Here is a 24,238-nt window from a genome sequence, read left to right on the forward strand (position 1 = left end):
CAGAGAAAATCTTTGTTGTTTATTTGCAAAAGACTCACGGGCCTGTTTTCTCTTTAGGGTGAAGTAATGGTTCTATGAAACAGAAAATTAATGGTCAAGGCTATGTATGTTATTCTGTTCAGGGACCTAAATTGATTGCCTTGTTACACTTTCCATCAATCCAGTGTTTATCAGCTATTGAAACTGATGTTGAGATTATATATTACACAGTATACATGGCCTGACTTACATAACCGGCTAAAATATCCATTTTTCCCCTTTTATTCTTACTTTTAAATTGTTGATAAAGTATGTGCTAACTACTAATGATTTTGATTTGTTAAAATGTAAATGCCATATACATTTTAAGATTATTTCTTTTCCCCTCAGGAATGCCCCAACACCAGCACATTGTTGCCCCGCTATTGGAATGTTATATAACACCAATACATTGGAATCATTCAAATCCTGTGACAAAAAGCTTCTCCTTGACCAAGCAGCAACTGAGGTAAAGTAAAATGGGAATGAGTTCTCCAAACCTGAAGCATGAATGAAAAGCAGTGCATGGGCCAAACATTGTGAATAACCTGTAGTTGCTTTATGAACAATACAATTCTATTGAATTGATTAAAATGTAGCCCTCAAATTCACGGGCATTATATTTCAGACTTTGATCTCATTTATTTCAGGAAAGGAGTGCTTATATTTCAGCACAAAATTGTCTAATAATATATTATTTGGAAGGTCCTATCTTATTGCACATCATACAACAAACAGGTGTTCCAGGGTTTATTGAACTTTTTTTCAGTCTGTAGAATTTGTAAACTAAAAAAAAAAGCCCAATTCCTGGAACTCCCCCCCCCAAGTCAGGAGGTAAAGCTCTAATGAAAAAATTAAGTTCTGTTTGGATGAACACCCCCCCCCCTTTAATTCCTTGTGGAACTTTAGAATTCCATATAACACTGGAACTAAACAATTACAATTTTGTAAATGAATAAATAATCAAAAAAATAAGGTGAGGAGGATAAGATGAAAAATCTCAAAATTACGAACCTCCAATTTGGCTTACCTTGCCATATTTCTTAAGTTTTTTTTTTAATAAAGTCATGGATGAAGACTATAGGCTTTTAGATCCAGCTGAAGTGCAGAACTCAACAGTCTTCAACCTTAGTTTTCTTCGTTATGTCTTCTATGACATAAAGTTCATTTTGAATAGGCTCCTAGACTGAGCTCTGAATTTTGAAATGCTCAGGTCCAAAATTTCATTAACTCATTAGATGCTGCTCAGTTTTGAGCTGCTCAGCTGCAGCATTGACTAGATGTTGTGCATGAATATTACTGTAAATGAGACCAGTCATTTATTTGCTATTTTACAGGAAGCTTTCCAAGTGTTCAGGGTAAAATTTAATCTGGGGGCCTTCTGTATACAAAATATGTTTGTTGTTGGAACTTGTCCTCCTTTATAGAAATTATTGTGTAAATCAGATGCTTACTCTGATTTGATAATAGTAAAATCAGTGGAATCTTTGTGTTTATTCATTATTTGCCACTTTATAATTATACTTGCGCACTTGTTTACAATGAAGAATAAGCCAAATTAAATTTTGTTAATATAAATCCATGAAATATGTAGCATATTTTAATTGTGTAGCAGCCGTGAAAATAGTACTACTGTCGTGGGTGATTCTCTTTTTTTTTTTCCTCCCTCCATAGATATGGGATTCAATAACATCGGGGAATGCCATTAAAAATCCTGTTTTATTGAACAAATTTCTTCTCTTAACATTTGCAGTAAGTTAAATTGTACAAAAAAGATACAAAATGCTCCATATTTATACTAATATTTTTATTCCAGAATCCCATTTAATTGGGTCATGCATCTGCCAAACACAAAGTCTAATCAACTGGAAAATAGGTTAACAGGTAGTCCTTACTTAACAATCCTAATTGGGACACGCAACACTGCTACTAAATAAAGTGGTTACTAAGCGGGAAATCTCATAACTAGGACTGTGCTTTCCACCTGGAAATAAGCGGGACTAGTCAGTTTCACATCTTTGGCTTTTATTTGCCTCTTAGCCACTCATCTGCCCTTTGGAATGCTTGAGTGCCTGTTTTCTATCTTGTACACATCCGAAGCAATGTGATCATAGCACAGCTATGCAGACAGGTTACTTTCTTGAAATCCCTTTCTGTCCAATTTCTGCAAAGGTGGGGGACAGAAAAAAAATCAAGTGATTTTTGTAGTCAATCTCCCTTTGTGTCTCTCAATACAATCACATTGTTTTCAATGTGTAGAAGAGAAAACTCTCTTGAAATATCTCTTTCTTCAAACTGTTTGCTCTGCAAGGGAGATGGGAGAAATAAAAAACCCACAGGCCTGGTACAGGACACTGTGTACCAAATGTAATAGTGATCGCGTGACTAAGGGATGCTGTGAAAATCATAAATGAGCTGTAAAAGTGCATTGTAACTTTGAACAGCTGCTTAACGATTGGTTGGTAGGTGAACTATTTTTCCACAATGTTGTCTTTGATAGTATTTTGTAAACGGGGAGCAAGGGAGAGAAGTATGCTTGCTTAACAAAATATGTGCAGATGATGGGTGGTGTATACATGTAGAATAAAAGTTGTCTTACTAACAAGACATGCCATTCTGAAGATTAAAAGCATGTGACAGCCCAGTTCTGCGGATAGAGAAAAATGTTCACATGGCTATCTGATAAGCCATGTGAACATTTTAAGGAGATGGTGGAGAAGATATGCAAAGCTGAGAATTCCATAAAAAGCCTGGAATTTCAGCCAATCCCTTGAGATTCTACTGAAGTGTTTGCACATATTCAGGATAATGGTTAAGAAGCTGGGCGTCATTTCTGACGCTGAAAGAAGTCTTATTTTCCTTTTATTCAAAGTGTAAGAATTAGATCAAATTACTCTTTCCAGGTTAATACCAATTCTGAAGTATTTATATAATTTCTCCCTTAGGATCTAAAGAGATACCATTTCTATTACTGGTTTTGTTATCCTGCATTGTATGTCCCAGAAGGTATCCCTTTGGTTAAACAACCAGTGCCTCTGAATACAAAGTTCTCTCCAGCTCAGGTAATTAAAAACCATTACGCAGATACAATAGTCTAGTACACACAGTACTTTTCATAACATAGAACATAAAATAATTTATGTCATTACTAAGCACAAGCGTGGTAAATAATGTTGTATAGATTTTTATATCGACCTCTGAAATGGGGAGTCAGTTTTGGAAACTCTTTATTACCTCAGTGTCTGACAAGGCTGAGAAAATGGATCCTCCAAAAAGGCTTTTTTAGGAGACATATATCTCTATTATGAGATTGTATCCTAACATAATTTGCTATTTAGACACATTTCTTCCACTTCAGTCAACTGTTATTTCTGGTGGTTGTTTTTTTTTCCCTGGAAGAAATGTTTAACAGAAATTGTGGTCTTTGTCCCCATTGTGGGTTGTAGGCATAATCTTTTTTTTTATCACAGTGTCTTGTGAGATTTTATTGCTATTTGTTTTTCACCTTCTCTGTTTTTGCTCTGTTGCTCATATGTAAAGATGTAAAATGGCTTTCTGTCCCTAAATTCAGTACAGTTGAAAGTTGCAAAATTCTTAAGAGCTCAGAATGCCACTGTTACCCTAATCGAAGTCCCCTTGAATTAGGAGCAACTGACCCATAAAGAAAACAGTCATTCAGTTTATCATAATCTTAGATCTGTACAAGAAGTATGTTCATCTGTAAGTCAACAGTTTGACCAGGAGTTGTGAGTAAGAGCGAAAAGGAATCTATGTCTAAGCTATAAATGTGATAGTATCTAAAATTACATAAAATTAGAAAGCAGTAGCTGGACACAGGCTAAGTTTGAGTGATCAGGTAAACTCTTGAGCTGTAAAGAAGATTTTTTTCCTCTTGGCAACCCATTATGTGGTGTCTCAAGAGCTGCTGACATTTCAGAGGATAAGCCTGTACCCATGGGACAGTTCTTTTTTATTGAATCCTAACTACAAAATTACCAAATATCATTTCCAGTGTGAAAATAGGATTTTCTCTCACAAGGCTTGTAAATCTGAAGAATGACCCATTTGGCCATTTGTGAGGATTTTATAACTCATATCTAATACATCAGTTCTGCAGAATTTATTTTCTTGGAAAAGGTTAACATTACTTAATGTTACAAGCAGTGACTGATTTCAGGTGGCAGTTCAAAATCTGGAGTAATATAAATTAGATAATATAATTGGTGATTAATAGTTGGGACTACAGATTGGTCTCTTGACCTTCTTAAGCGCCACAGGAGGCCAGTTGCTGACATGACCTTACTACACAAGGCAGGGCTGATTTTCTTTCATCCATTTTGTGTGTTGGAGGGGGCTCTAGAAGAAAGAGTGATTTTCTCATTCTCAAATTCCCCACTTCCACTTTAAAAAAACGCCTTCTGCTTGTCCTTTCTCAAGGATTTGGGAGTCTTTAAAGAGTAAAGATAGTAGTGGAGGGCACCTCATCTGAGTCTTAAATAAAATAAATGTTAAAAACCTTCCAAAATTCACTGATGTCATCCTGGGCTGCAAATGCAACTTTTGTATGATAAAAATTGAACAGGACTTGGGAAGAACGTAGATGGTTGGCATAAGGGAGATGAGAGAGCAAAAAATCTTTTAGCCTGTTTTGGAAGAAAAAAAATCCTGTTGTATACATATTTTATTTTGATTATATTGCTTTGCTCTGCTTCTGGGCTTAGTGAATGCTGTGAGTTTTGTTTATTTTTGGGCTCACTCTAGGCTTCAGGCTATATGTTTCACATCATGGGCCACAGAATTGGAGCTCTCCTTGACTCCAAAGGTATGGGTTCCCTCCCTTCAAAATAGGAGAGATGAGGAAAGTGGGCTGCTTTTTGCCCTGTAACTAAATGCTGGGAAACTGCATTGGGCAGAGGGAGGTGGGTCTGCTTTATAGCCTGCTTCCGAGGGCTTTTCTAAAATTGGAGCACCGTCAGTTTCAGGTGAGCAGCTCACAAGCTTCTTGTTTGAATCTGCTTCTAGACCAGACATGTCAAACACAAGGCCCAGGGGCCAGATGGTTTCATGCGGCCCACAAAGCCATCCTGGAAACAGTGAGGGAACGGCCCCCACTGCCTTGGCCCTGGCTCAGAGACCCTCCTTCTGCCAGAGACCCTCAGATCTGTCCCACTCCTGCCCAGGCCCCCATAGGCACCCTTGATGCGAATGAGGTAGAGCTGGCCATGTCCACCCAGTAGGCCATATGCACTTTAACCATGCCCACCCAGTAGGCCACGCCCATCCAGGACCTCTGGGGGCAACTGCAATGCTGATGCGGCCCTCAATGAAATTGAGTTTGACACCCCTGTTCTAGACAAATGGGATAGTTAAACTCTATTCACTGTTTTCAGTACTTGTTAGCTGAATAAGATAGGCCCAAGTGAGAAAAACAGACACCATGCAGAACTGTTAGTAGTAACCAATTTTGCAAATGTGAATATGCTTCCCTGCTTCACTTATTTATCTTCATGAGAATTAAGAGGAGGGGAACTGCCTGAAGTGTTTTCCTAACCTACTTTCTTGGCCTGCTCTTAAGCACTGTTTACCCAATTGTCACTTTGGTAGTAGGTCTTCCCTCTGTCCTTCAAGCCACACTCTTTAGTCACCATAGTCCTGGAAACCAACTTCTACGTGCATCTTCTAAGATGCAAAATACTGCTACCAGTTTGCTAATTAGGTTTGGCAGATTGGAAAACGCTCTCGTGGGGTCTGAACTTTGGCAACATCTGAAAAAATGAATGTTGTGAGCTGCTGCAGTGCTGCTTCATTTGCCTTAACTTAATCTGTAGCCTTAAGGCCTGTTTCCCCAGCCCAGCTCTGATATGGATGTTAAGAAGCCTGCCAAGGGGAGTTGGTAGTCTTGAAGTAGCCTACTGCTTCTTGCCATCCAAACGTTTTCATCTTAATAATTTTTAAAAATGCTTTGCATTGGCTTTTGTTTGTTTATTCTGAGCTGTAATGAGCTGTATTTTCTTTTGCAATTTTCTTTTTGCAATTTTTTTTTATTGAAAAGTTTTTCAATACATTTTATCTTTAACAAAACAACCCCTCCCCACCCCCTCCCCCCCTTCCCAACCCAACCCAACCCTCCCCCCCTCCCCTTCCCCCCTCCCCGACTTCCCAGAGCTAAATACAAGGTATAAAAGTAAAAAACAATCATAAACTACCATATGCTAACAACAATAAACTATTAGGTCTATCGCCCTTTAGCTCTTATAAAATGACTACAAGCAATATAAATGTCCCATCAATACTTATTCAAATGCTAAATGAAACTTTTTAGTCCCATATTTATTCTGGATGTAATCTGGATGTAAGTTTGGAAAGGAATGTATGGTGTTTGAAGCCGTATAACTTTTTACGAGAAGAAAAGATTGTTCAAACCTGGTTTCAGTATGGGCAACTACAGGCCAGGTGGAAAGAAGATCAGAAAATTGGTTTTTCAATGACTGATGAAAATCTGGTAAAGCAAATTAGAAATCAGGGTCCAGCACATATCAAATGGATATATCTTGCATTGATAGAAATTGATTCAGAAACAGAACTTGTTAAAGATTGCATGATAAAATGGGCTCAGAATATTCAAGAAGTTATTACAATGGATACTTGGGAAAAGATCTGGGTGAGAAACGTAAAATTTACGCAAGCTCAAAATTTAAGAGAGAACTTTTATAAAATGTTTTATAGGTGGCATTTAGATCCTAAAAAGTTAGCAAGTATGTATCCGAAATTACCAGCCTAAATGTTGGAGGTGTGGTGGCAAAGACGCAACGTATTTTCACATGTGGTGGACCTGTAAAAAGGTTAAAGCATTTTGGATTAAAATCTGGTGGAATATGCAGAAGATATTTAAGAAAAGGATAAAGTTTTGTCCGCAATTGTTTTTATTGGGCATTATTACTGATACTACTGTTGTGGACTCTAAGTTGATGTTGAACTTAATTACGGCAGCAAGACTTTTAATAGGACAATACTGGAAGAAGGAAGAACTGCCGACTATAGAGGAATGGACTTTAAAAGTTTCTAACCTGGCGGAAATGGCAAAGATTTCGGCGTATTTGAAAGACCATTCGCAACAACGATATATCGTGGAGTGGAAAAAATGGATCTTTTTGCAATTTTTTTTTGCTGATTAGTTAACCCTTTTCAATTAACTTCTAGGTTAAATTGATATTTAGCCTTTTGGAGTTCTTTTAAAGAAGAAAGCCGTTTTTGATGCCATTTATTTACTGTAAGGGATGCGGTGGCTCAGTGGGTTAGGACGCTGAGCTTGTCGATCAGATGGTCGGCAGTTTGGCAGGTTGAATCCCGAGTGCCGCGTAGCAGAGTGAGCGCCTGTTACTCGTCCCAGCTTCTGCCCACCTAGCAGTTCGAAAGCACATAAAAACGCAAGTAGAAAAATAGGGACCACTACGGTGGGAAGGTAACAGCGTTCCGTGCGCCTTTGGCGTCTAGTCATGCCGGCCACATGATCACGGAGATGTCCTCGGACAAGCGCTGGCTCTTCGGCTTTGAAACGGAGATGAGCACCGGCCCCTAGAGTCAGAAACGACTAGCACTTATGTGCGGGGGAACCTTTACCTTTACCTTATTTACTGTAAGTGGACATATACAGCAGTATTTTAGTATGAAGGAAACTTAATTGATTGTCTTTGTCTTTTTTTAGAGTGAGGCCCTCCAGATTTCATATGATCAACTTTGTCAGAAAGAAGGTCTTACAGCCCTGCCTTATTTTTTAATTAAATACCATGAAGATTCCGTCCACGTATCCTTACTTACGAACTGGGATGACTTTTTTTCTGATCAACAGGAGAAGGTAAAAATATACTAATGAGCAGAATACAGAGCACTGAAATTCTCATTTTTATAATTTCTAGAGCATTCAGTTCTTAATAATGGGATAGAGGAAAAGGAGTAAAATTAGCTAGATATCTGAAAAAGGAACTTGTAAGAAGTTATGATTTTGAAAATAAAGACTTCTCTGAAATTTATTCTCTGAATTCTGAATTTATTGTTTTGGCGATTTAGGCTTAGCTCTGACTTAAGGGTAAAACTAATCCAATCACCAATATACTACCTGAATGTGGTTGGAAGGGTTTTAGGAAATGCAGAAAAGCATGAATGGATGATATTTATTTATTTTTATTTTATTTTATTACATTTATATACCGCCCTTTCCCGAAGGACTCAGGGCGGTTTACAGGGTGATTAAAAAACAAAGATACAAAAGTTAAAAACAGATTAAAAAAAATATATTAGTCCCTGCATAAGTAAAACCCCAGTTAAAATTAAGATTAAAATTAAAATTAAAATTAAAATTCTCAGCCTGGGCCAGAGAGCTCGAAGAGCCACGTCTTCAGGTCCCGGCGGAATGAACGGAGGTCGGGGGCAGTCCTCAGCTCCACTGGCAGCTGGTTCCAAAGGGCAGGCGCACCCACTGAGAAGGCCCTATCCCTGGGTGTCGTCCGCCGGCAATCTCTTACCGGTGGCACCCTGAGAAGACCCTCCCTGTGGGAGCGCACTGGACGAAGGGAGCTTGATGCTGGCAGCAGGTGTTCCCTCAGATATCCCGGACCCAAGCCATTTAGGGCTTTATAGGTCATCACCAGCACCTTGAATCTCACCTGGAGAGCAACCGGAAGCCAATGCAGCTCGTGGAGTAGAGGTGTTACATGGGAGTATCGGGAAACCCCCATCACAACTCGCGCTGCCGCATTCTGCACCAGCTGAAGCCTCCGAATGGTCCTCAAGGGCAGCCCATGTAGAGAGCGTTGCAGTAGTCTAAACGGGAGGTCATGAGCGCATGAGTGACTGTATGTAGGGCATCTCGGTCCAGATAGGGTCGCAACTGGCGCACCAGGCGAACCTGGGCAAAAGCCCCCCTGGTCACAGCTCCTATATGGTCTTCAAAATTGAGTCGTGAATCCAGGAGGACGCCCAAGTTGCGAGCCCTATCAACGGGGGGTAACACCTCACCCCCCATTGTTAGAGATGGAATAGTCTGGTTGACCCGAGATGCCGATATGCACAGCCACTCAGTCTTGGCGGGATTGAGACGAAGCCTGTTTCTCCCCATCCAGACCTGGACCTCCTCCAGGCAACGGGACATCACGGCGAGAGCATCGCTGGGTTGGTTCGGGGTAGAAAGAAAAAGTTGGGTATCATCAGCGTACTGATGATACCCCACCCCGAAACCACGAATGATCTCACCCAGCGGCTTCATATAGATGTTGAACAGGAGGGGCGAGAGAATCAACCCCTGAGGAACTCCACAAATGCGAGGCCTCAGGGTGGATCTCTGCCCTCCCGTCAACACTGACTGCGAACGGCCCAGGAGATAGGAGGAGAACCACCGTAAAACGGTGCCTCCCACTCCCAACCCCCTGAGACGCCGCAGTAGGATACCATGGTCGATGGTATCAAAAGCCGCTGAGAGATCTAATAGGACCAGGACAGAGGAACAACCCCTGTCCCGAGCCCTCCAGAGATCATTCACCAGCGCGACCAATGCCGTCTCCATGCTGTATCCGGGCCTGAAACCCGATTGGTACGGGTCCAGATAATCAGTTTCCTCCAGGAACAGAGGAAGCTGATGCGCCACCACACTCTCAACAACCTTCGCCAAAAAGCGAAGGTTGGAGACTGGACGATAGTTATTTAAAACAGCCGGGTCCAGGACAGGCTTTTTGAGGAGGGGTCTCACCACCGCCTCCTTCAAGGCGGCAGGAAAGACACCCTCCTTCAAAGAAGCAGTTATTACTGCCTGGAACCAGCCTCGTGTCTCCTCCCGGGCCGCATAAACCAGCCAGGAGGGGCACGGATCCAACAAACAGGTGGTGGTGCTCAGCCTCCCCATGATCCTGTCCACATCATCAGGGGAAACAGGATCAAACTCAGTCCAGATAACATGCTCAAGACCGTCCGATTCCTCCACGTCAGACTCTGCCCAGTCAGAGTCCAGACCGGCCCGGATCTGAGCGATTTTGTCCGCCAGATGATGACTAAATTCCTCGGCTTGTCCCTGTAAGGGATCCTCCCTCACCTCCTGATTAAGGAGGGAGCGAGTTACCCTAAACAGGGCAGCCGGGCGATTATCTGCGGACGCGATGAGGGCAGCGAAGTAGTTAGACTTCGCCGTCCTTATCGCCGCAAGATAAGACCTTATAAAGGTTCTTAACTGCAATCGGTCAGATTCAGATCGGCTGGACCTCCAACCGCTCTCTAGACCCCGTCTCCGACGCTTCATCTCCCGGAGCTCCGCAGAGAACCACGGAGCCCAACGGGATCTGCGCCGGGTCAGAGATCGCAAGGGTACAACACAGTCAAGTGCCCCGGTGGCCGCCCTTTCCCAGGCATCCACCAGGGCATCGACTGGGCTGTGGGTAAGGGTGATGGGTATAGACCCAAGCGCCCTCTGGAACCGTTCCGGGTCCATTAGGCGCCTGGGGCGGAACCACCTGGTCGGTTCCGCAGCCCAGCGGCGGGGGGTGGCATAACGGAAGATATGGCCACGTCATTTAGTATTTTCCCAGACAGGTTTCACAAATAGAAGTTAATTACAAATAAAAAACGTGGAATTTGTGTCACTCTCTGGATTTTTAATTAGAGTTAATTTGCTTGATTGGAAATGTATAATGTGGCTACTGTGTAATATGTGAAGCATTGTTCTATTTACTTAATTTGGGTCTTCTAGTCCAGTTTATCTATCCACACATAAAATTGGCAACTTTTGAACTCTTTATCAGTGTTAACATAAAATAGTCTTTAATATGGTGTTTTTTTTCTTTGCAGGTGACATTTGGTGTTTATGACCCCTGTAATTTCACCCAATATCCAGGATGGCCACTGAGAAATATGTTGATCCTTGCAGCGCACAGATGGTATTTATTATTAGATGATGCCTTGAACATGGTTTTTCCATGATTGCAATCCTAAACACATACTATGAAGTTAGTTTCACTGAATTTGGTAGAACTTATTTTTCACTATAAGATTAGGCAGGAACTATCACAGTATAAATATTATAGCATACTCAAATCCTAAAGGACTCTGGGTGGGAAACAGCGAAGTCCAGAAATATGCATTAAAATCATATGAATAATAATGATTGTTGTTACTGACTAGAACTAGATTTTTTGGGGAAAGAAATGCAATTGTGAATGCAGAATATAAATCTGTGACATGATGCACTTCATGGTCTTGTATGCTGAAAGAAGTTTGTCAACCAACTGAATGTAGTTTGGTACTTTGTAGTTGCCAAGAAAATTCTCAGTGTCATCCTTAAATATTTTTCAGATCACTTTATCTGGCCCAATAGTATATCTTTGAACCGCTTGTTACTGATGACATAGCTGATGTGTGGACCAACAAAAATGCCTTCCTTAATCATGGCATCAGTGATTCTTGGAAACATATGTCTTGAATGATGAAAACCTTCACCTTCCTTGGTCACTGCTTTCACAAAATTGTTTGTTAGTCTGATGTTTATGTGAAACGGAGGCAAAAAATATATTTGTTGGGTCAATAAGTGGCTCAAGTGCTCTGCTTTTCTACCCTGTAACCAAATTCTTCAGAGTGGCCATTTCTTTTTAATATAACATGACTCTTCTGCATGGCTATCCCATTCATATATGTAACAACAGCACTTGGTATATCCGAGCTCCATTTCAAGCAGCAGAGCAACTACTTTTAGATCTCCACAGATGTTTCAGTTGTACTCGGTGTACCAGATGTGCTTTAACAACAGTTTCATGTTTTCATATGTTTCTTTTGTGAATGCAGCATAGCCAACAAGTCCTGAAGGGTACATATTATCATTATGTAAGAACAAAAGATTTCTATAAAACGATATGCGGTAGGTTAAATTCAGATTCTTTTCATGATTAGCAGCCAAAAATCTATAAGATACACCCAAAAGTGTGCAGGAAACAAAATTCTTGTTGTCTAGTGCAGAGGTCCCCAACCTTTTGGGCCCCAGAGACCAGTGCCATGGAGAAAGATTTTTCCGCAGACCAGAGAGTGTGGTTTTGAATACTGCCTGCATCCCGAGGATGGTGCTTTGCTTGCTGGCATGCTGTGGACTGGTGCCAGTCCACGGACTGTGGGTTGGGGACCCCTGGTCTAGTGTTTGCTTTTTCTTTTCTTTTTTTCCAGATAACCTTTGAGCTAGCAAATCAGTTTCAAATTTTAAGCTGTGTAACTATTGAAATATAATCCTTTTGGAAAGTTCTGATATATCACATTAAGAGGATTGCTTAATCTTAATTTTCCTGGGGCACTGGAGCCGCTACTTTTACAGAATTTTCATTCCTGACAGGGGAGGCATTCTTCAGTCTGTGGAAGTGCTCTGCTTCCGAGACAGGACCATGCAGGGCGCCAGAGACGTTTCCCACAGCATAATTTTTGAAGTAATGCTTCCACAGCTGACAAGCAGTCCAGGTAACCCTTCTGAAAGATAAGTGTTTGTGGTGGATTTTGTTGCTTTTTGTGGAGTGTGGTGGGAGAGTGGTTATTTGATCATTCCCAAAGAGAGAAAAAAACCAAAGTGCTTCCATTTCTGTAAACAGGGGCCTGCTTCGTCAGTTAAGTCTTAGTAAAATATCTTTAGAAAAGATCCATTTGTTCTTATGCCAATTTTGAGTTTTCTCTGTTCCTGCCAGTTGCTTCTGCTTCTATTATTTACGTCACAAGTCTCGATCAGTAATGCAACAATTGACAATGTGCTTACCGGTAATTACTCAAACATTTCTAGCTTCAAATTCATAATTCTCTTTGATTTAATAGCTACATTTTTCGTTAGGCTGCTTTGTCCCAGAAAAAGGCAATGTACTGTTTATTCACTTCCGTCTGAACTCATTAGTTAGCTCTGAGTCTGCTTCAAGAACATAATTATTGTTAGAGATTAAACTTGATTTGGGTGACAATATTATATAATGGAGTAAAAGCACCTTTAAGGAGTTAAACGGCCTAAGGGTGTGGCTGTAATTATTCCACATAAAAGAGAGTTAGATGTTACATGTAGTTGCTCTTGTATATGTGTTTGATGTTAGTGTTTGGATACCTCTTGTTCTCTTGTTTGCTAACTTGATATTTATTCTCTCAAGAATCAACTGCTTGCTACAGTGTATATTGTTTTTGATATTGGTAAGCAGCTTTTGTATTTTGATACTATGTTTTTTTATGGACTGACTTTTATGTGCATGATACTGGATTGATACTTGGACTATTTCTTACTGTGTTTCTTTTTGTTGTCTGAGTAAAAATAAGTTATAAAACTCGTGTTAGTGCATTACTGTTTGCCTAAAAGTCCCAGTACAACTTCCACTGTGTATTAATAATACTCTGTTAAACAAACCATTTTTTTCATCAACATATTCTAACAATGGTTATGGGCCCAGATCCAGTGTGGTGCTGAGGACAGGCACAGTATTGTATTTATATTTCCTAACTGAGTTTTCAAATTCAGACAATGGCACAAGGACTATTCAATCCATTCTGCATTACCCGGCTTAATGGGTCAAACTACGTATCCTGGTCTACACAATGTAGTTTGCTATTACAAAATCAAGGTCTTTGGAAAATAGTCCATGATCCTCCTGATGTAACTGCCTGGGATCCAACTAATGAAGAAGATAACAAGAAGATTGTAGACTTCAATAAAGACAATGATAAAGCTTTATCTATCATTGGGCTAACATTAGGAGACCAACAGCTAGTCCATGTGCGTGGAGAAGAATCTGCTGCTAAATGTTGGGCTAAGTTGAAAAAGATTTTTGTTCGGGACAGTGTTGGTGCTCATATAAATCTTACCAGAAAGCTATTTAGAGCTAGACTGGAAAAGAATGGCGATATGTTAGCTCACCTTAACTTTATAAAAGCAACTTTGTTGGAACTGCAAGAAAAAGAACTTATTTTCTCAGAGCTTCACCAGGTTTACATCATTTTATCATCATTGGATGAGAGCTACGATGCCTTTGTATCGTCCTTGGAGGTTTTGTCCAAAGAAGACCTAACTGTTTCTTCAATAACTGGAAGGTTGTTGGAAGAATCAAGATGTCGTATGGAGAGAAAACAGTTGAGAGAGCCATTGCAACAAGAAATAAAGAAGACTGAATCTGCTTATATTTTAAAGAAATGCTTTAATTGTGGGTTAAAGGGACATATTGCTAAGTTTTGTCAGAATAGTAATTGTCAGAGAAAGGAAAGCCATAGAAAGAATAAAAAGCTGAGTAATGTAGCTGTAGCTAATAGAACTACTAATAACCACAATTGGTGGGTGGTAGATAGTGGAGCTACACACTGTATTTCAAAAATAAAAAGGGATTTTGAGAATATAAGGTCTAGTACAAAATATATTTCTATGGCTAATGGCTGGAGAGTCAAGGTCTCTGGAGAGGGTAAGGTTTACTGTTCATTTTTAAAACAAAATTTGGAAATGCTATATGTTCCCAGATGTGATTATAATCTATTATCAGTTAAGGCATTATTGGAAGCAGGTTTTAAAGTTACTTTCCAAGGGGAGGAATGTCTTATTCAAAAGAATGAAGTGAACTTAATAGCTAATATGAAAGATGGTTTGTTTGTAATTAGCAATGATCCTATTATAATGGCTACTACTTGTACAAATCAAAAACCACATGATGAATGTATTCATTTATTACATAGAAGATTGGGTCATGTGAATTTTAATACACTAAAAAGAACTGTAGCTTTGTCTAATGGGTTTAAGTTAAAGGCTTGTAAGAAATATCTGCAGTGTAACGTATGTGGTAGAGAAAAGAGCAGGGCAGCACCAGCTAATAGGTTAGATGGATTTAAAACCACAACTCCATTAGAACTGGTATTTATGGATTTGATAGGTCCTATGAAACCCAGTTTAGGGGGTGCTTGCTACATATTAAATATTCTAGACCATTATAGCAGATATGGGTTCTGTTATCTTCTTACGTCAAAAACTGAAACTATACAAACAATATCTAATTGGCTCAAGTTTGTACAAAGGAAAACTCAGTTAAATGTAAAAACCATAATAACAGACAATGGAACTGAGTTTGTTAATAAACAGTTCAATGAGCTGTTAGTTTCAGAGGGAATAGAGCATAGACGTACAGCTCCTTATAGACCTCAGCATAATGCATTTGTTGAACGGAGGGGCCAAACATTGCAAGCTATGATTAGATCTATGATTGAAGATTCTGGTTTACCTGATAGCTTATGGGGAGAAGCAGCAAAATGTGCTAATCATATTTTAAACAATGTGGTTAGTTCAGCTACAGGTAAAATTCCTTATACCTTATGGTATAAGAGAAAACCAAATCTTAGTTATATTCACACATTTGGGACACCTGCTTGGGTACATATTCCAAGTTCAATAAGAAATAAAGGAGAACATAGAGCTAAACAATTATTTTTTGTTGGCTATGAGTTAAACCATAAGTCTTATCGGTTCTGGGAGAAAGGTACTAAAAACATTTATTGTAGTTCTAGCGCTGTTTTTCAAGAACAGTCAGGCTGGGAAAGAGTAGAAGATATTGTATATATTCCTCAACAAGATTTAACTAACTCCTCAAATGAAAGTGATAAAGAAGAGGAGGAACCTGCTAGAGAGATCAAACAAGAACCACTGATAGTGGAGACAGGAGAGGAAGAAGATAATAATGTAAATGTACCTATAAGTCCAATAATTCTCAGAAGGTCTAACAGGGAAAGACGACAGCCTGATCGTTTCGAGGCAGGTTTAATTTGTCAAATAGACATTGAACCTTCTAATGTTGAAGAAATAAAAATGTATCCTGAGAATGAAAGAAAGAATTGGAAAGTAGCTATGGATAAAGAAATAAAGTCTTTGCAAGATCTTAATGTTTATCAAGAGGTTAAAATACCTAAAACAGAAAAGTTAATTGGATGTAAATGGGTTTTTAAAATGAAAGAAAGTGTTACAGGAGAGGTAATACATAAAGCAAGATTAGTTGCTCAAGGATTTGCACAGAATAATAGTGATTATGATGAAGTATTTTCCCCAACGTTAAGAGCTTCCACTCTTAGGGCTGCTTTAGTTTGGGCAGCAAATAAGAATTATAGTATAAAACATGTAGATATTGAAACTGCTTATTTGCATGCAACATTAAACCATGATATATATATGAAAGTTCCATCAGGAATAGAAAGTAAGGTAGGGTACTGTTGGAAACTGAATAAGAGTTTGTATGGTTTAAAACAGTCGGGTTATGAGTGGAATAGATGTTTAGTAAAAGAGTTAAATAGTTTGGGATTTAAAGCTAGTATTGCAGATCCTTGTTTATTTATAAAACAGCAAAATAGTGAATTATCATTGTTATTATTATTCACTGATGATATTGCTATTATAGCAAAAGATGAAACAGAAACTGAAAGAATAATTTCAGGGTTAAAAAGAAAATTTAGAGTAAAAGATCTAGGAGCTATTAGTCATTATCTAGGGCTGGATATTGTCAGGACTAGTAAAGGATTTAAACTGTCTCAAGCTAAGAAAATTAATGGTTTGCTGAAACGTTATAATATGGAAAACTGTAAACCAGTAAAAACACCTATGGTTCAAGGTTTTGAGAGTTCAGCAGATAACAACAATGTCTTTGATAAAAAGATATATCAATCATTAATAGGCAGCTTGATGTATTTATGTAACTGGTCAAGACCTGACATAGCATTTACAGTTAATCATTTAGCTAGATATTGTGATAATCCTACAACCAGATGTTGGCAAGGTGCAAAAAGAGTTTTAAGATATTTGAAGCACACCATACATTATTCTCTATATCTAGAGCCAACAAAGGAATTGGAACTAAAAGCATTTGCAGATGCTAGTTTTGCATCTGATACTGTAACCAGAAAATCCACTTCAGGATTGGTTGTATTATTGGGAAACGCTTTAGTAGGATGGAGGTCTAACAGACAGAAGCATATAAGCTTATCAACAACTGAATCCGAATTTTCTTGTTTATCTTTATTATGTACTGAGCTATTGGCATGGAAACAATTATTGTTTGATATGGGTTTAAATTGTAATGAACCAATAAAAGTGTATGAAGACAATCAAGCAGCTATAAAATTAGCAACTAATGCTGCAGTGAAAACTAGATCAAAACATACGGATCTACGGTATCTAAATGTCAGACAATGTGTTAAAGATAATTTGATTAAACTGGAATATTGTGCAACTGAAGATAATATTGCTGACCAGTTTACTAAAGCTCAGGGTGCTATAAAGCATAAATCTGTTTGTGATATGTGTAATTTGAGATTGTGAAAATATATGTATAATATGCCACCCAAAAGGGGAGATTGTTAGAGATTAAACTTGATTTGGGTGACAATATTATATAATGGAGTAAAAGCACCTTTAAGGAGTTAAACGGCCTAAGGGTGTGGCTGTAATTATTCCACATAAAAGAGAGTTAGATGTTACATGTAGTTGCTCTTGTATATGTGTTTGATGTTAGTGTTTGGATACCTCTTGTTCTCTTGTTTGCTAACTTGATATTTATTCTCTCAAGAATCAACTGCTTGCTACAGTGTATATTGTTTTTGATATTGGTAAGCAGCTTTTGTATTTTGATACTATGTTTTTTTATGGACTGACTTTTATGTGCATGATACTGGATTGATACTTGGACTATTTCTTACTGTGTTTCTTTTTGTTGTCTGAGTAAAAATAAGTTATAAAACTCGTGTTAGTGCATTACTGTTTGCCTAAAAGTCCCAGTACAACTTCCACTGTGTATTAATAATACTCTGTTAAACAAACCATTTTTTTCATCAACATATTCTAACAATTATGTTATCAATATATAATCTTTTTTTATTACCAAGGTAAGATGTTAATTATTACCTTTAAAATTCAAAAGATCCTAGGTCTAAATTAGTCTGTCCTTTGAGGTGAATTTACCCATCCTCTGTGATTTTCATATAAAACCTTTGAGAATAACTTCGAAGATGTGGCTGATAGTGACATACAGGATTACCGGTACCTCTTCCAAAATGGCTTTTTTCTTGTTCTGTTGTTGGTCAGCCTCTTCATCTGAGTAGGCTTTCCATTTTTCTACATTAAATTTTCTGCGTAAATTTTTCTTCCTTTGGTGTCGTCCTAATGCGTCAATATTAGTTTAGTTTAGTTTATTAATATTTCTATACCGCCCTTCTCCCGAAGGACTCAGGGCGGTGAACAGGGCAAGAATAAAAATACAAAATTACAAATATTAAAAACAAGATTAAATAATTGCCCACTAAAAAACAATCAATACAGTACAATTAAAAACCCCAATAAAACAGCAATAAAAAACCCCACCAATCCCCCATCAGGCCAGGCCGGCTTGTTCGAATAAAAATGTTTTTAGATCGCGGCGAAAGGAGCGAAGATCGGGCGCCATCCGGAGCTCTACCGGTAACTAATATTGGATATGTTATAAGGTTATAAACCTTTCATAGGGTGTGTGTATAGTATGTGTTTGTGCCTTCAAGTCAGACATGGCTTCTTGCGACTGCCTGGTCAAATCTCAGCAGTTTTCTTGTCAATATTTTCAGAAATGGCTTGCCCTTCCTTCTTTCTAGGGTTGAGGGAGAGAGTGACTAGCCCAAGGTCATGCAGCTGTGCCTGAGGCAGGACTAGAATTCACGGTTGCTAGGCTGTTGCTTTTATCTTAAATGCTAGTGAAGTGGAACTCACTGAGAATAAAATGATTGGATGATGTCATATTTTTAATTCTTTGACTTTGATCCCCCACTAAGGAGCAAAAGCCAATTATGTTTTAATGATAAAGCTCTGAATGTTTCCTTCACCTAATAAACTTTTGTTTTTTAAAAAAGAAGTGTACTAATATAGGCAGTCCTTGACTTACAACAGTTCAAAGTGACCGTTCAAAGTTACAGTGGCACTGAAAAATGTGACTTATAACCATTTTTCACACTTAGAACCATTGCAGCATCCGCACGTCACATGATCAAAATTCAGACGCCTTGCAGCTGGTTCATATTTATGACGGCCGCTGTGTCCCGGGGTCATGTGATCAGCTTTTGCGACCTTCTGACAAGCAAAGTCAATGGGGAAGCCAGATTCACATGACAGCCAGGCTACTAACTTAACAAATGCAACGATTTACTTAACTATGGCAAGAAAAATCGTACATTGGGGCAAAATTCACTTAACAAATGTTTCACTTAGCAACATAAATTTTAGGTTCAATTGTGGTCGTAACTTGAGGACTACCTGTTGGGAGATAGCTGCATGATGAAAGACACACAACTGAGGATTTCAGATTTAGGGAAAAAGGTGTATAATGAAGTCTTCAGTTATAAACTCTTTCTGCTCTGAATACCAAAAGCTTAATTCTTTTATTAACTGGGATGTTTTCATTAAAATATCTTAATTGTAGTTGTTTTTAGTGATGCTTCAAGTTATTTTAGACTTGGACAGGGCAATATGTGGCATTTGTTTAATGCTTTCTAGTGACACCATTCAATTTCAGTGACACAGCTGGCGCAGATTGACAGTATTTATGCCATTTTGCATAGAATTCCTTGAACAAACTTTTTTTTAAAAAAGCAAACACTTTGTCTACAGCATACAGGTATGACCACAACTGGGACCAAAATTTCCGTTTCTAAGCAAGGCAGTTGTTAAATGAGTCATGCTTGATTTTACAGTCTTTTTTGCCATAGTTGTTGAGCAACTTCCTTCAGTTAAGTGAATTGCACTGTTCTTAAGTGTACCCAACTTCTCCTGTTTCCTTTGCTTGTCAGAGGCTGGCTGGGAGGTTGCAAATGTTGATGACGTGACCCTGAGGATGCTACAGTGGTTGTAAATACATGCTTGTTGCCTAGCACCTTAATTTTGATCTCATAACTGTGGGGACACTGTGACTGTCGTAAGTGCAAGGACTGGTTGTAAATCATTTTTTTCAATGCCGTGGAAAACATGAATGGCCGCTAAATGGGTACTTGTAGGTCGAAAACTTACCTGTATGATAACCTAGCCCATGAACACAATTGCCTTGCCCAAGTTATCCAACTGAACAAACTTCTCTGGATAGGATTGATTGATGGAACATTGATGACAATTTCAGTAATAACTTGAATAAGTCATGTTTGTATTATCAACAGCTTGTAGTTGTGTAGGATCGGGTTGTTTTTTCCCACCTCTTAGACAATGGATGCTTTTAAACACAATTCCTCTTTTTTTTTTAAGCAGATTGCCCCAAAGCTGTTGGATGGGAAAAAAATCCAAAGGGATGTATGGGCCCAAGAATGGTGAATTTAAGTGAATGTATGGACCCCAAAAGGTATCTATCATTATAACTCTTAATAAAATTTGTAGAAGTATGGATACATCATATTGTTAAATAAAAATTTGTTCCAGAATTTCCTTTTGTCTCGGAGCATTTTCCCCAGTCATATGTTTAGAGTATTAAGTCTTACTGAGAAATAAAGCTAGGTGAAATGTGAATAAAAATGCAAATGTCATGTAAGATACCTGTAGTCTTATTGAAAAACACTAGTTTTTTAAAAAAAAATACGGCTCATTTCTCTTGTTTTTGTTATGGCAGTGCTGTAGAAAAAGTCTTTACATTAGGGCAAAAATAATCTAATGTGATAATGCATATACTTTCATGTATATAGCTGCTTAGAAAATCTAGCTGCCTATGAATTTGACTGCTAATTTCATTGTAGAGCATTGGTGTAATGTTAATATTTTGCTATGAGCCTTTAAAAATGTAGTGGAATTAGTACCTGTGGATTCCATAATTGATACTTTTCCTTTGAGTAAATCTTTGGATTAGTACATGGCTCTTATACTTTATTTTTTCACTTTTAAGAAGTACTTGCCTGGGGACCCTGAATACCAGTATGAATATTATATAGCCAGGAGTATTAAAGAAAGTAAATTATGCATTCATGTTTTTAATTTGGAGATAAAAGTAAAACTCTTTCATTTAATGTAACCTTTTTTAAAAAAAATCGTGTTCAGGCTTGCAGAGTCATCTGTGGATCTTAACCTTAAATTGATGTGCTGGCGGTTAGTACCTACTCTTGATCTGGAGAAAGTTGTATCTGCAAAGTGTCTTCTTCTTGGAGCTGGTACACTTGGCTGCAATGTAGCCAGAACTTTGATGGCAAGTACTGAAGATACTGTGTTGTTTTTAATATTTCTCATGAATATATTTATTATGTTTTATCAATAAGAATAAAATACCAAACAAAAAAACAGAAAAAACATACATCCAACAGTAACAATGATAACAAAAAAAAGAAAAAAAAAGTGTACATAAAAGGAAAAAAAATATTCTAAACATCCAACATTAAACATATAAAAAAATCCACTCTGGCTGGATGCTGAAAAGAAAAAAAAAAACTGATAAATTCTCCTCCCCCTATGTAATGGGTCTGTAAATATTTATAAACTTTCTCATCCTTATTTAACAAGAAAACTATATAAAAAATATTTCAGATGAGGAGGTCTCTATCTGATATTCGAATCAACCCAACATGTAATATATATAAAGAATAAAAGAAAAAGAAAACAGTCAACAGGTTAGCTTAAATATTATACTAATCTCCTAATCTCTATGTTAACCGTCTGTTGCATTTAACACGTAGAAAGTCCACAAATGGCTTCCAGTCTCTTACAAAGCTGCTTAGTCCATTATCTTGAACCATTGCTAATTCAGTCAATTTTAAAATTCATTCTTCAACAGTTTGCATCTCCTTCCCTTAGGAGTGCTTAGCAAGTACAATCCTCACAGTGGTCACCATGTAAAGAAACAACATCACAAGAACAATTTGGGATGCTGTTCCTAATATTTCTCAGTTTGGAACGAACTCGCCTATTTTTAATATTTCTTTAATTTGGAGGAAAATTTGTATCTGTTTGCTGCTGTTTTGTAGTGTACTAAGTTGTGTGACTTAGTGTGAGTCTTAAATAAAGCATCAGAATAAGAGAGGTCTCCAACTTTTCCAGGCTCGCGATGCGGAGGGAAGGAGAGCAGGTTCCAAATTGGTGCGCACATGGGCACACAAACGGCACTAGCGGCCTCACTCACACATGTGCAAATGGGTCATGCATACTCGCCCGGCACTAGCAGCCCCATTTACGCATGTGCAAATGGGCCATGCACACTCGCCCAGAGCAAACAGCTACAGGTGCTAGCATGAGTGGCAGGAGTGCGCGCACAGATGTGCATGCACCGGCCAGCCATTTCTGTGGTCTGCTGGCCAAGAGGCCACAGTCTGGTGGTGGACCGTAGCCCCAAGGTTGGGGACCCCTGCTATACAACACACTTGTGTTGTATACATGTATATTTGTTATTGTCATTCTACTACTTTATTTTGCACCACAGTACTATAGTTCTTACAGTTACAATATCATGAGACATAGTTAGCAATTAATTATTTTTAGTATTTAATCTGCAGTTTCCTGTACTAACTTCTACGGTGCGCCATTCTCACTTGTGTTTTCAGAATCTTAAATCTTACAATCTTAATGATGTTGGTGTTACGATTTAGCATGATATTATATAGCATGATACAGATAGTCCTTAACTTATGACCACAATTGAGCCCAAAATTTCCTCTGTTAAGTGAGTTATACTCCATTTTATAAACTTTCTTGCCACACTTAAGTGAATCACTGCAGTTGTTAAGTTATTAATATGGTTATTAAGTGATTCTGGCTTCCCCATTGACTTTGCTTGTCAGAAGTTTGCAAAAGGTGATTTATATGAGCTCGGGGCACTGCAACTGTCATAAATGCATGCCAGTTGCCAAACATCTGAATTTTTATCACTTCACTGTGGGGATGCTACATGGTTGTTAAGTGTGAAAAATGGTCATATGTCATGTTTTTCAGTGCCGTTGTAATTTCAGATAGTTACTAAACGAATGGTTGAAAGTCGAGGATTACTTGTAATCTTATTGATACTGGCAGCAGGATTTTAAAATTTAAGTAACCTAAATTTTTCACATACTATATTAGATTGGGCTTTTATAATGGATGGCTGTAATTTTATCACTGAATGTTACAATGTTGTGTTGGTGGATAACCAGCATAAAAAGACATACTAAATTCTGTGTCATTTTGTTTGCAGTAGATTTTTAGCATATTTATTTTGACAATATGAGGCTAAATTCCCTTCAGAGTTGCCAACAATTGAAAGAAGTGCCCTTGAAACCCATCTGGTCTCCTTTTATATGTTCTTTGGTTCATACAGTCATTGTCAAAGCAATATAATTATGGTTTTATCTTGTCTGCTGTCAAGGCATTAGAAGCGATATTACACAAGAAGCTTTTAGTCATGAGGGTACAAACAATGCTGATACCAATAGCCCAAATAGATCAAGAAAGGTATTATGATTAATTTGGTCAGTTGTGTTTCAAATGCTCCTTAGTAACATATAACGATTCAAGGAGTTGAATCTTTTTTTAAGTGAGGAAGGCAGCATGACAACATATTCTCCTTCACAGCTAATGTCCTTAATGTTCTCACTTCTGGGAATAGTCAGTATTTATGAGTAAGTTACAAGTTTTTCAGTATTTAAATAATTAATAGTGTTGGGTATCTTTTCCTTCAGGGATGGGGAGTCAGGAAGATTACATTTGTGGACAATGCAAAGATCTCTTATTCAAACCCTGTGCGTCAACCACTCTACGAATTTGAGGATTGCCTTGAGGGTGGAAAGTCCAAAGCAGTTGCAGCAGCAGAGAGGCTTCAAAAAATATTCCCTGGAGTGGTGAGTAAAGGAATATGATTTAATGATCAAACCTCATTTGTGCTTGAACCAAAGCCAAAGATTATTCTTACGTTTGTTCTTCAAAAAAGAACTAAACCACCAGACATAATTGCTGTGCTTTAATGACTGACAGATTTTTACAGTAAAGAGAATAATTCAAAGTTGCATCTTGTAAACCCAAAACAAAAATGAGGTGTAGAAACAGATTTATTTTAGAACTGGTCATAAATCAGCTGTTAACCTTTTTGCTCAAGGGTGAGACAAATTAAACATGAAAGAATAATGATGATAATAACAAAAAGATGAACAATTGTTGTTGTTGTTAGTTGCGAAGTCGTGTCCGACCCATCGCGACCCTATGGACAATGTTCCTCCAGGCCTTCCTGTCCTCTACCATCTTCTGGAGTCCATTTAAGCTCACGCC

At 38.3% G+C, this 24,238-nt stretch overlaps 1 protein-coding gene across 2 annotated transcripts in view; it reads left to right on the plus strand.

The window, feature by feature from the left end:
* The window catches only part of ATG7 (autophagy related 7), a 105,869-nt gene that overhangs the window by 3,463 nt on the left and 78,168 nt on the right, over positions 1-24,238 (plus strand). The window contains exons 3-11 of one of the 2 annotated variants that reach the window (XM_081320011.1): positions 370-487; positions 1,693-1,770; positions 2,964-3,080; positions 7,724-7,873; positions 10,849-10,937; positions 12,374-12,495; positions 20,276-20,369; positions 21,056-21,200; positions 23,656-23,814. In XM_081320011.1, the coding sequence (XP_081176137.1) occupies positions 370-487; positions 1,693-1,770; positions 2,964-3,080; positions 7,724-7,873; positions 10,849-10,937; positions 12,374-12,495; positions 20,276-20,369; positions 21,056-21,200; positions 23,656-23,814 (1,072 nt within the window). The remainder of the gene's footprint in view (positions 1-369; positions 488-1,692; positions 1,771-2,963; positions 3,081-7,723; positions 7,874-10,848; positions 10,938-12,373; positions 12,496-20,275; positions 20,370-21,055; positions 21,201-23,655; positions 23,815-24,238) is intronic. The other variant, XM_081320012.1, reaches the window with a different exon arrangement.

This window comes from Vipera berus (assembly GCF_964194415.1).
Source record: "Vipera berus genome assembly, chromosome: 2".
Taxonomy (NCBI): domain Eukaryota; kingdom Metazoa; phylum Chordata; class Lepidosauria; order Squamata; family Viperidae; genus Vipera; species Vipera berus.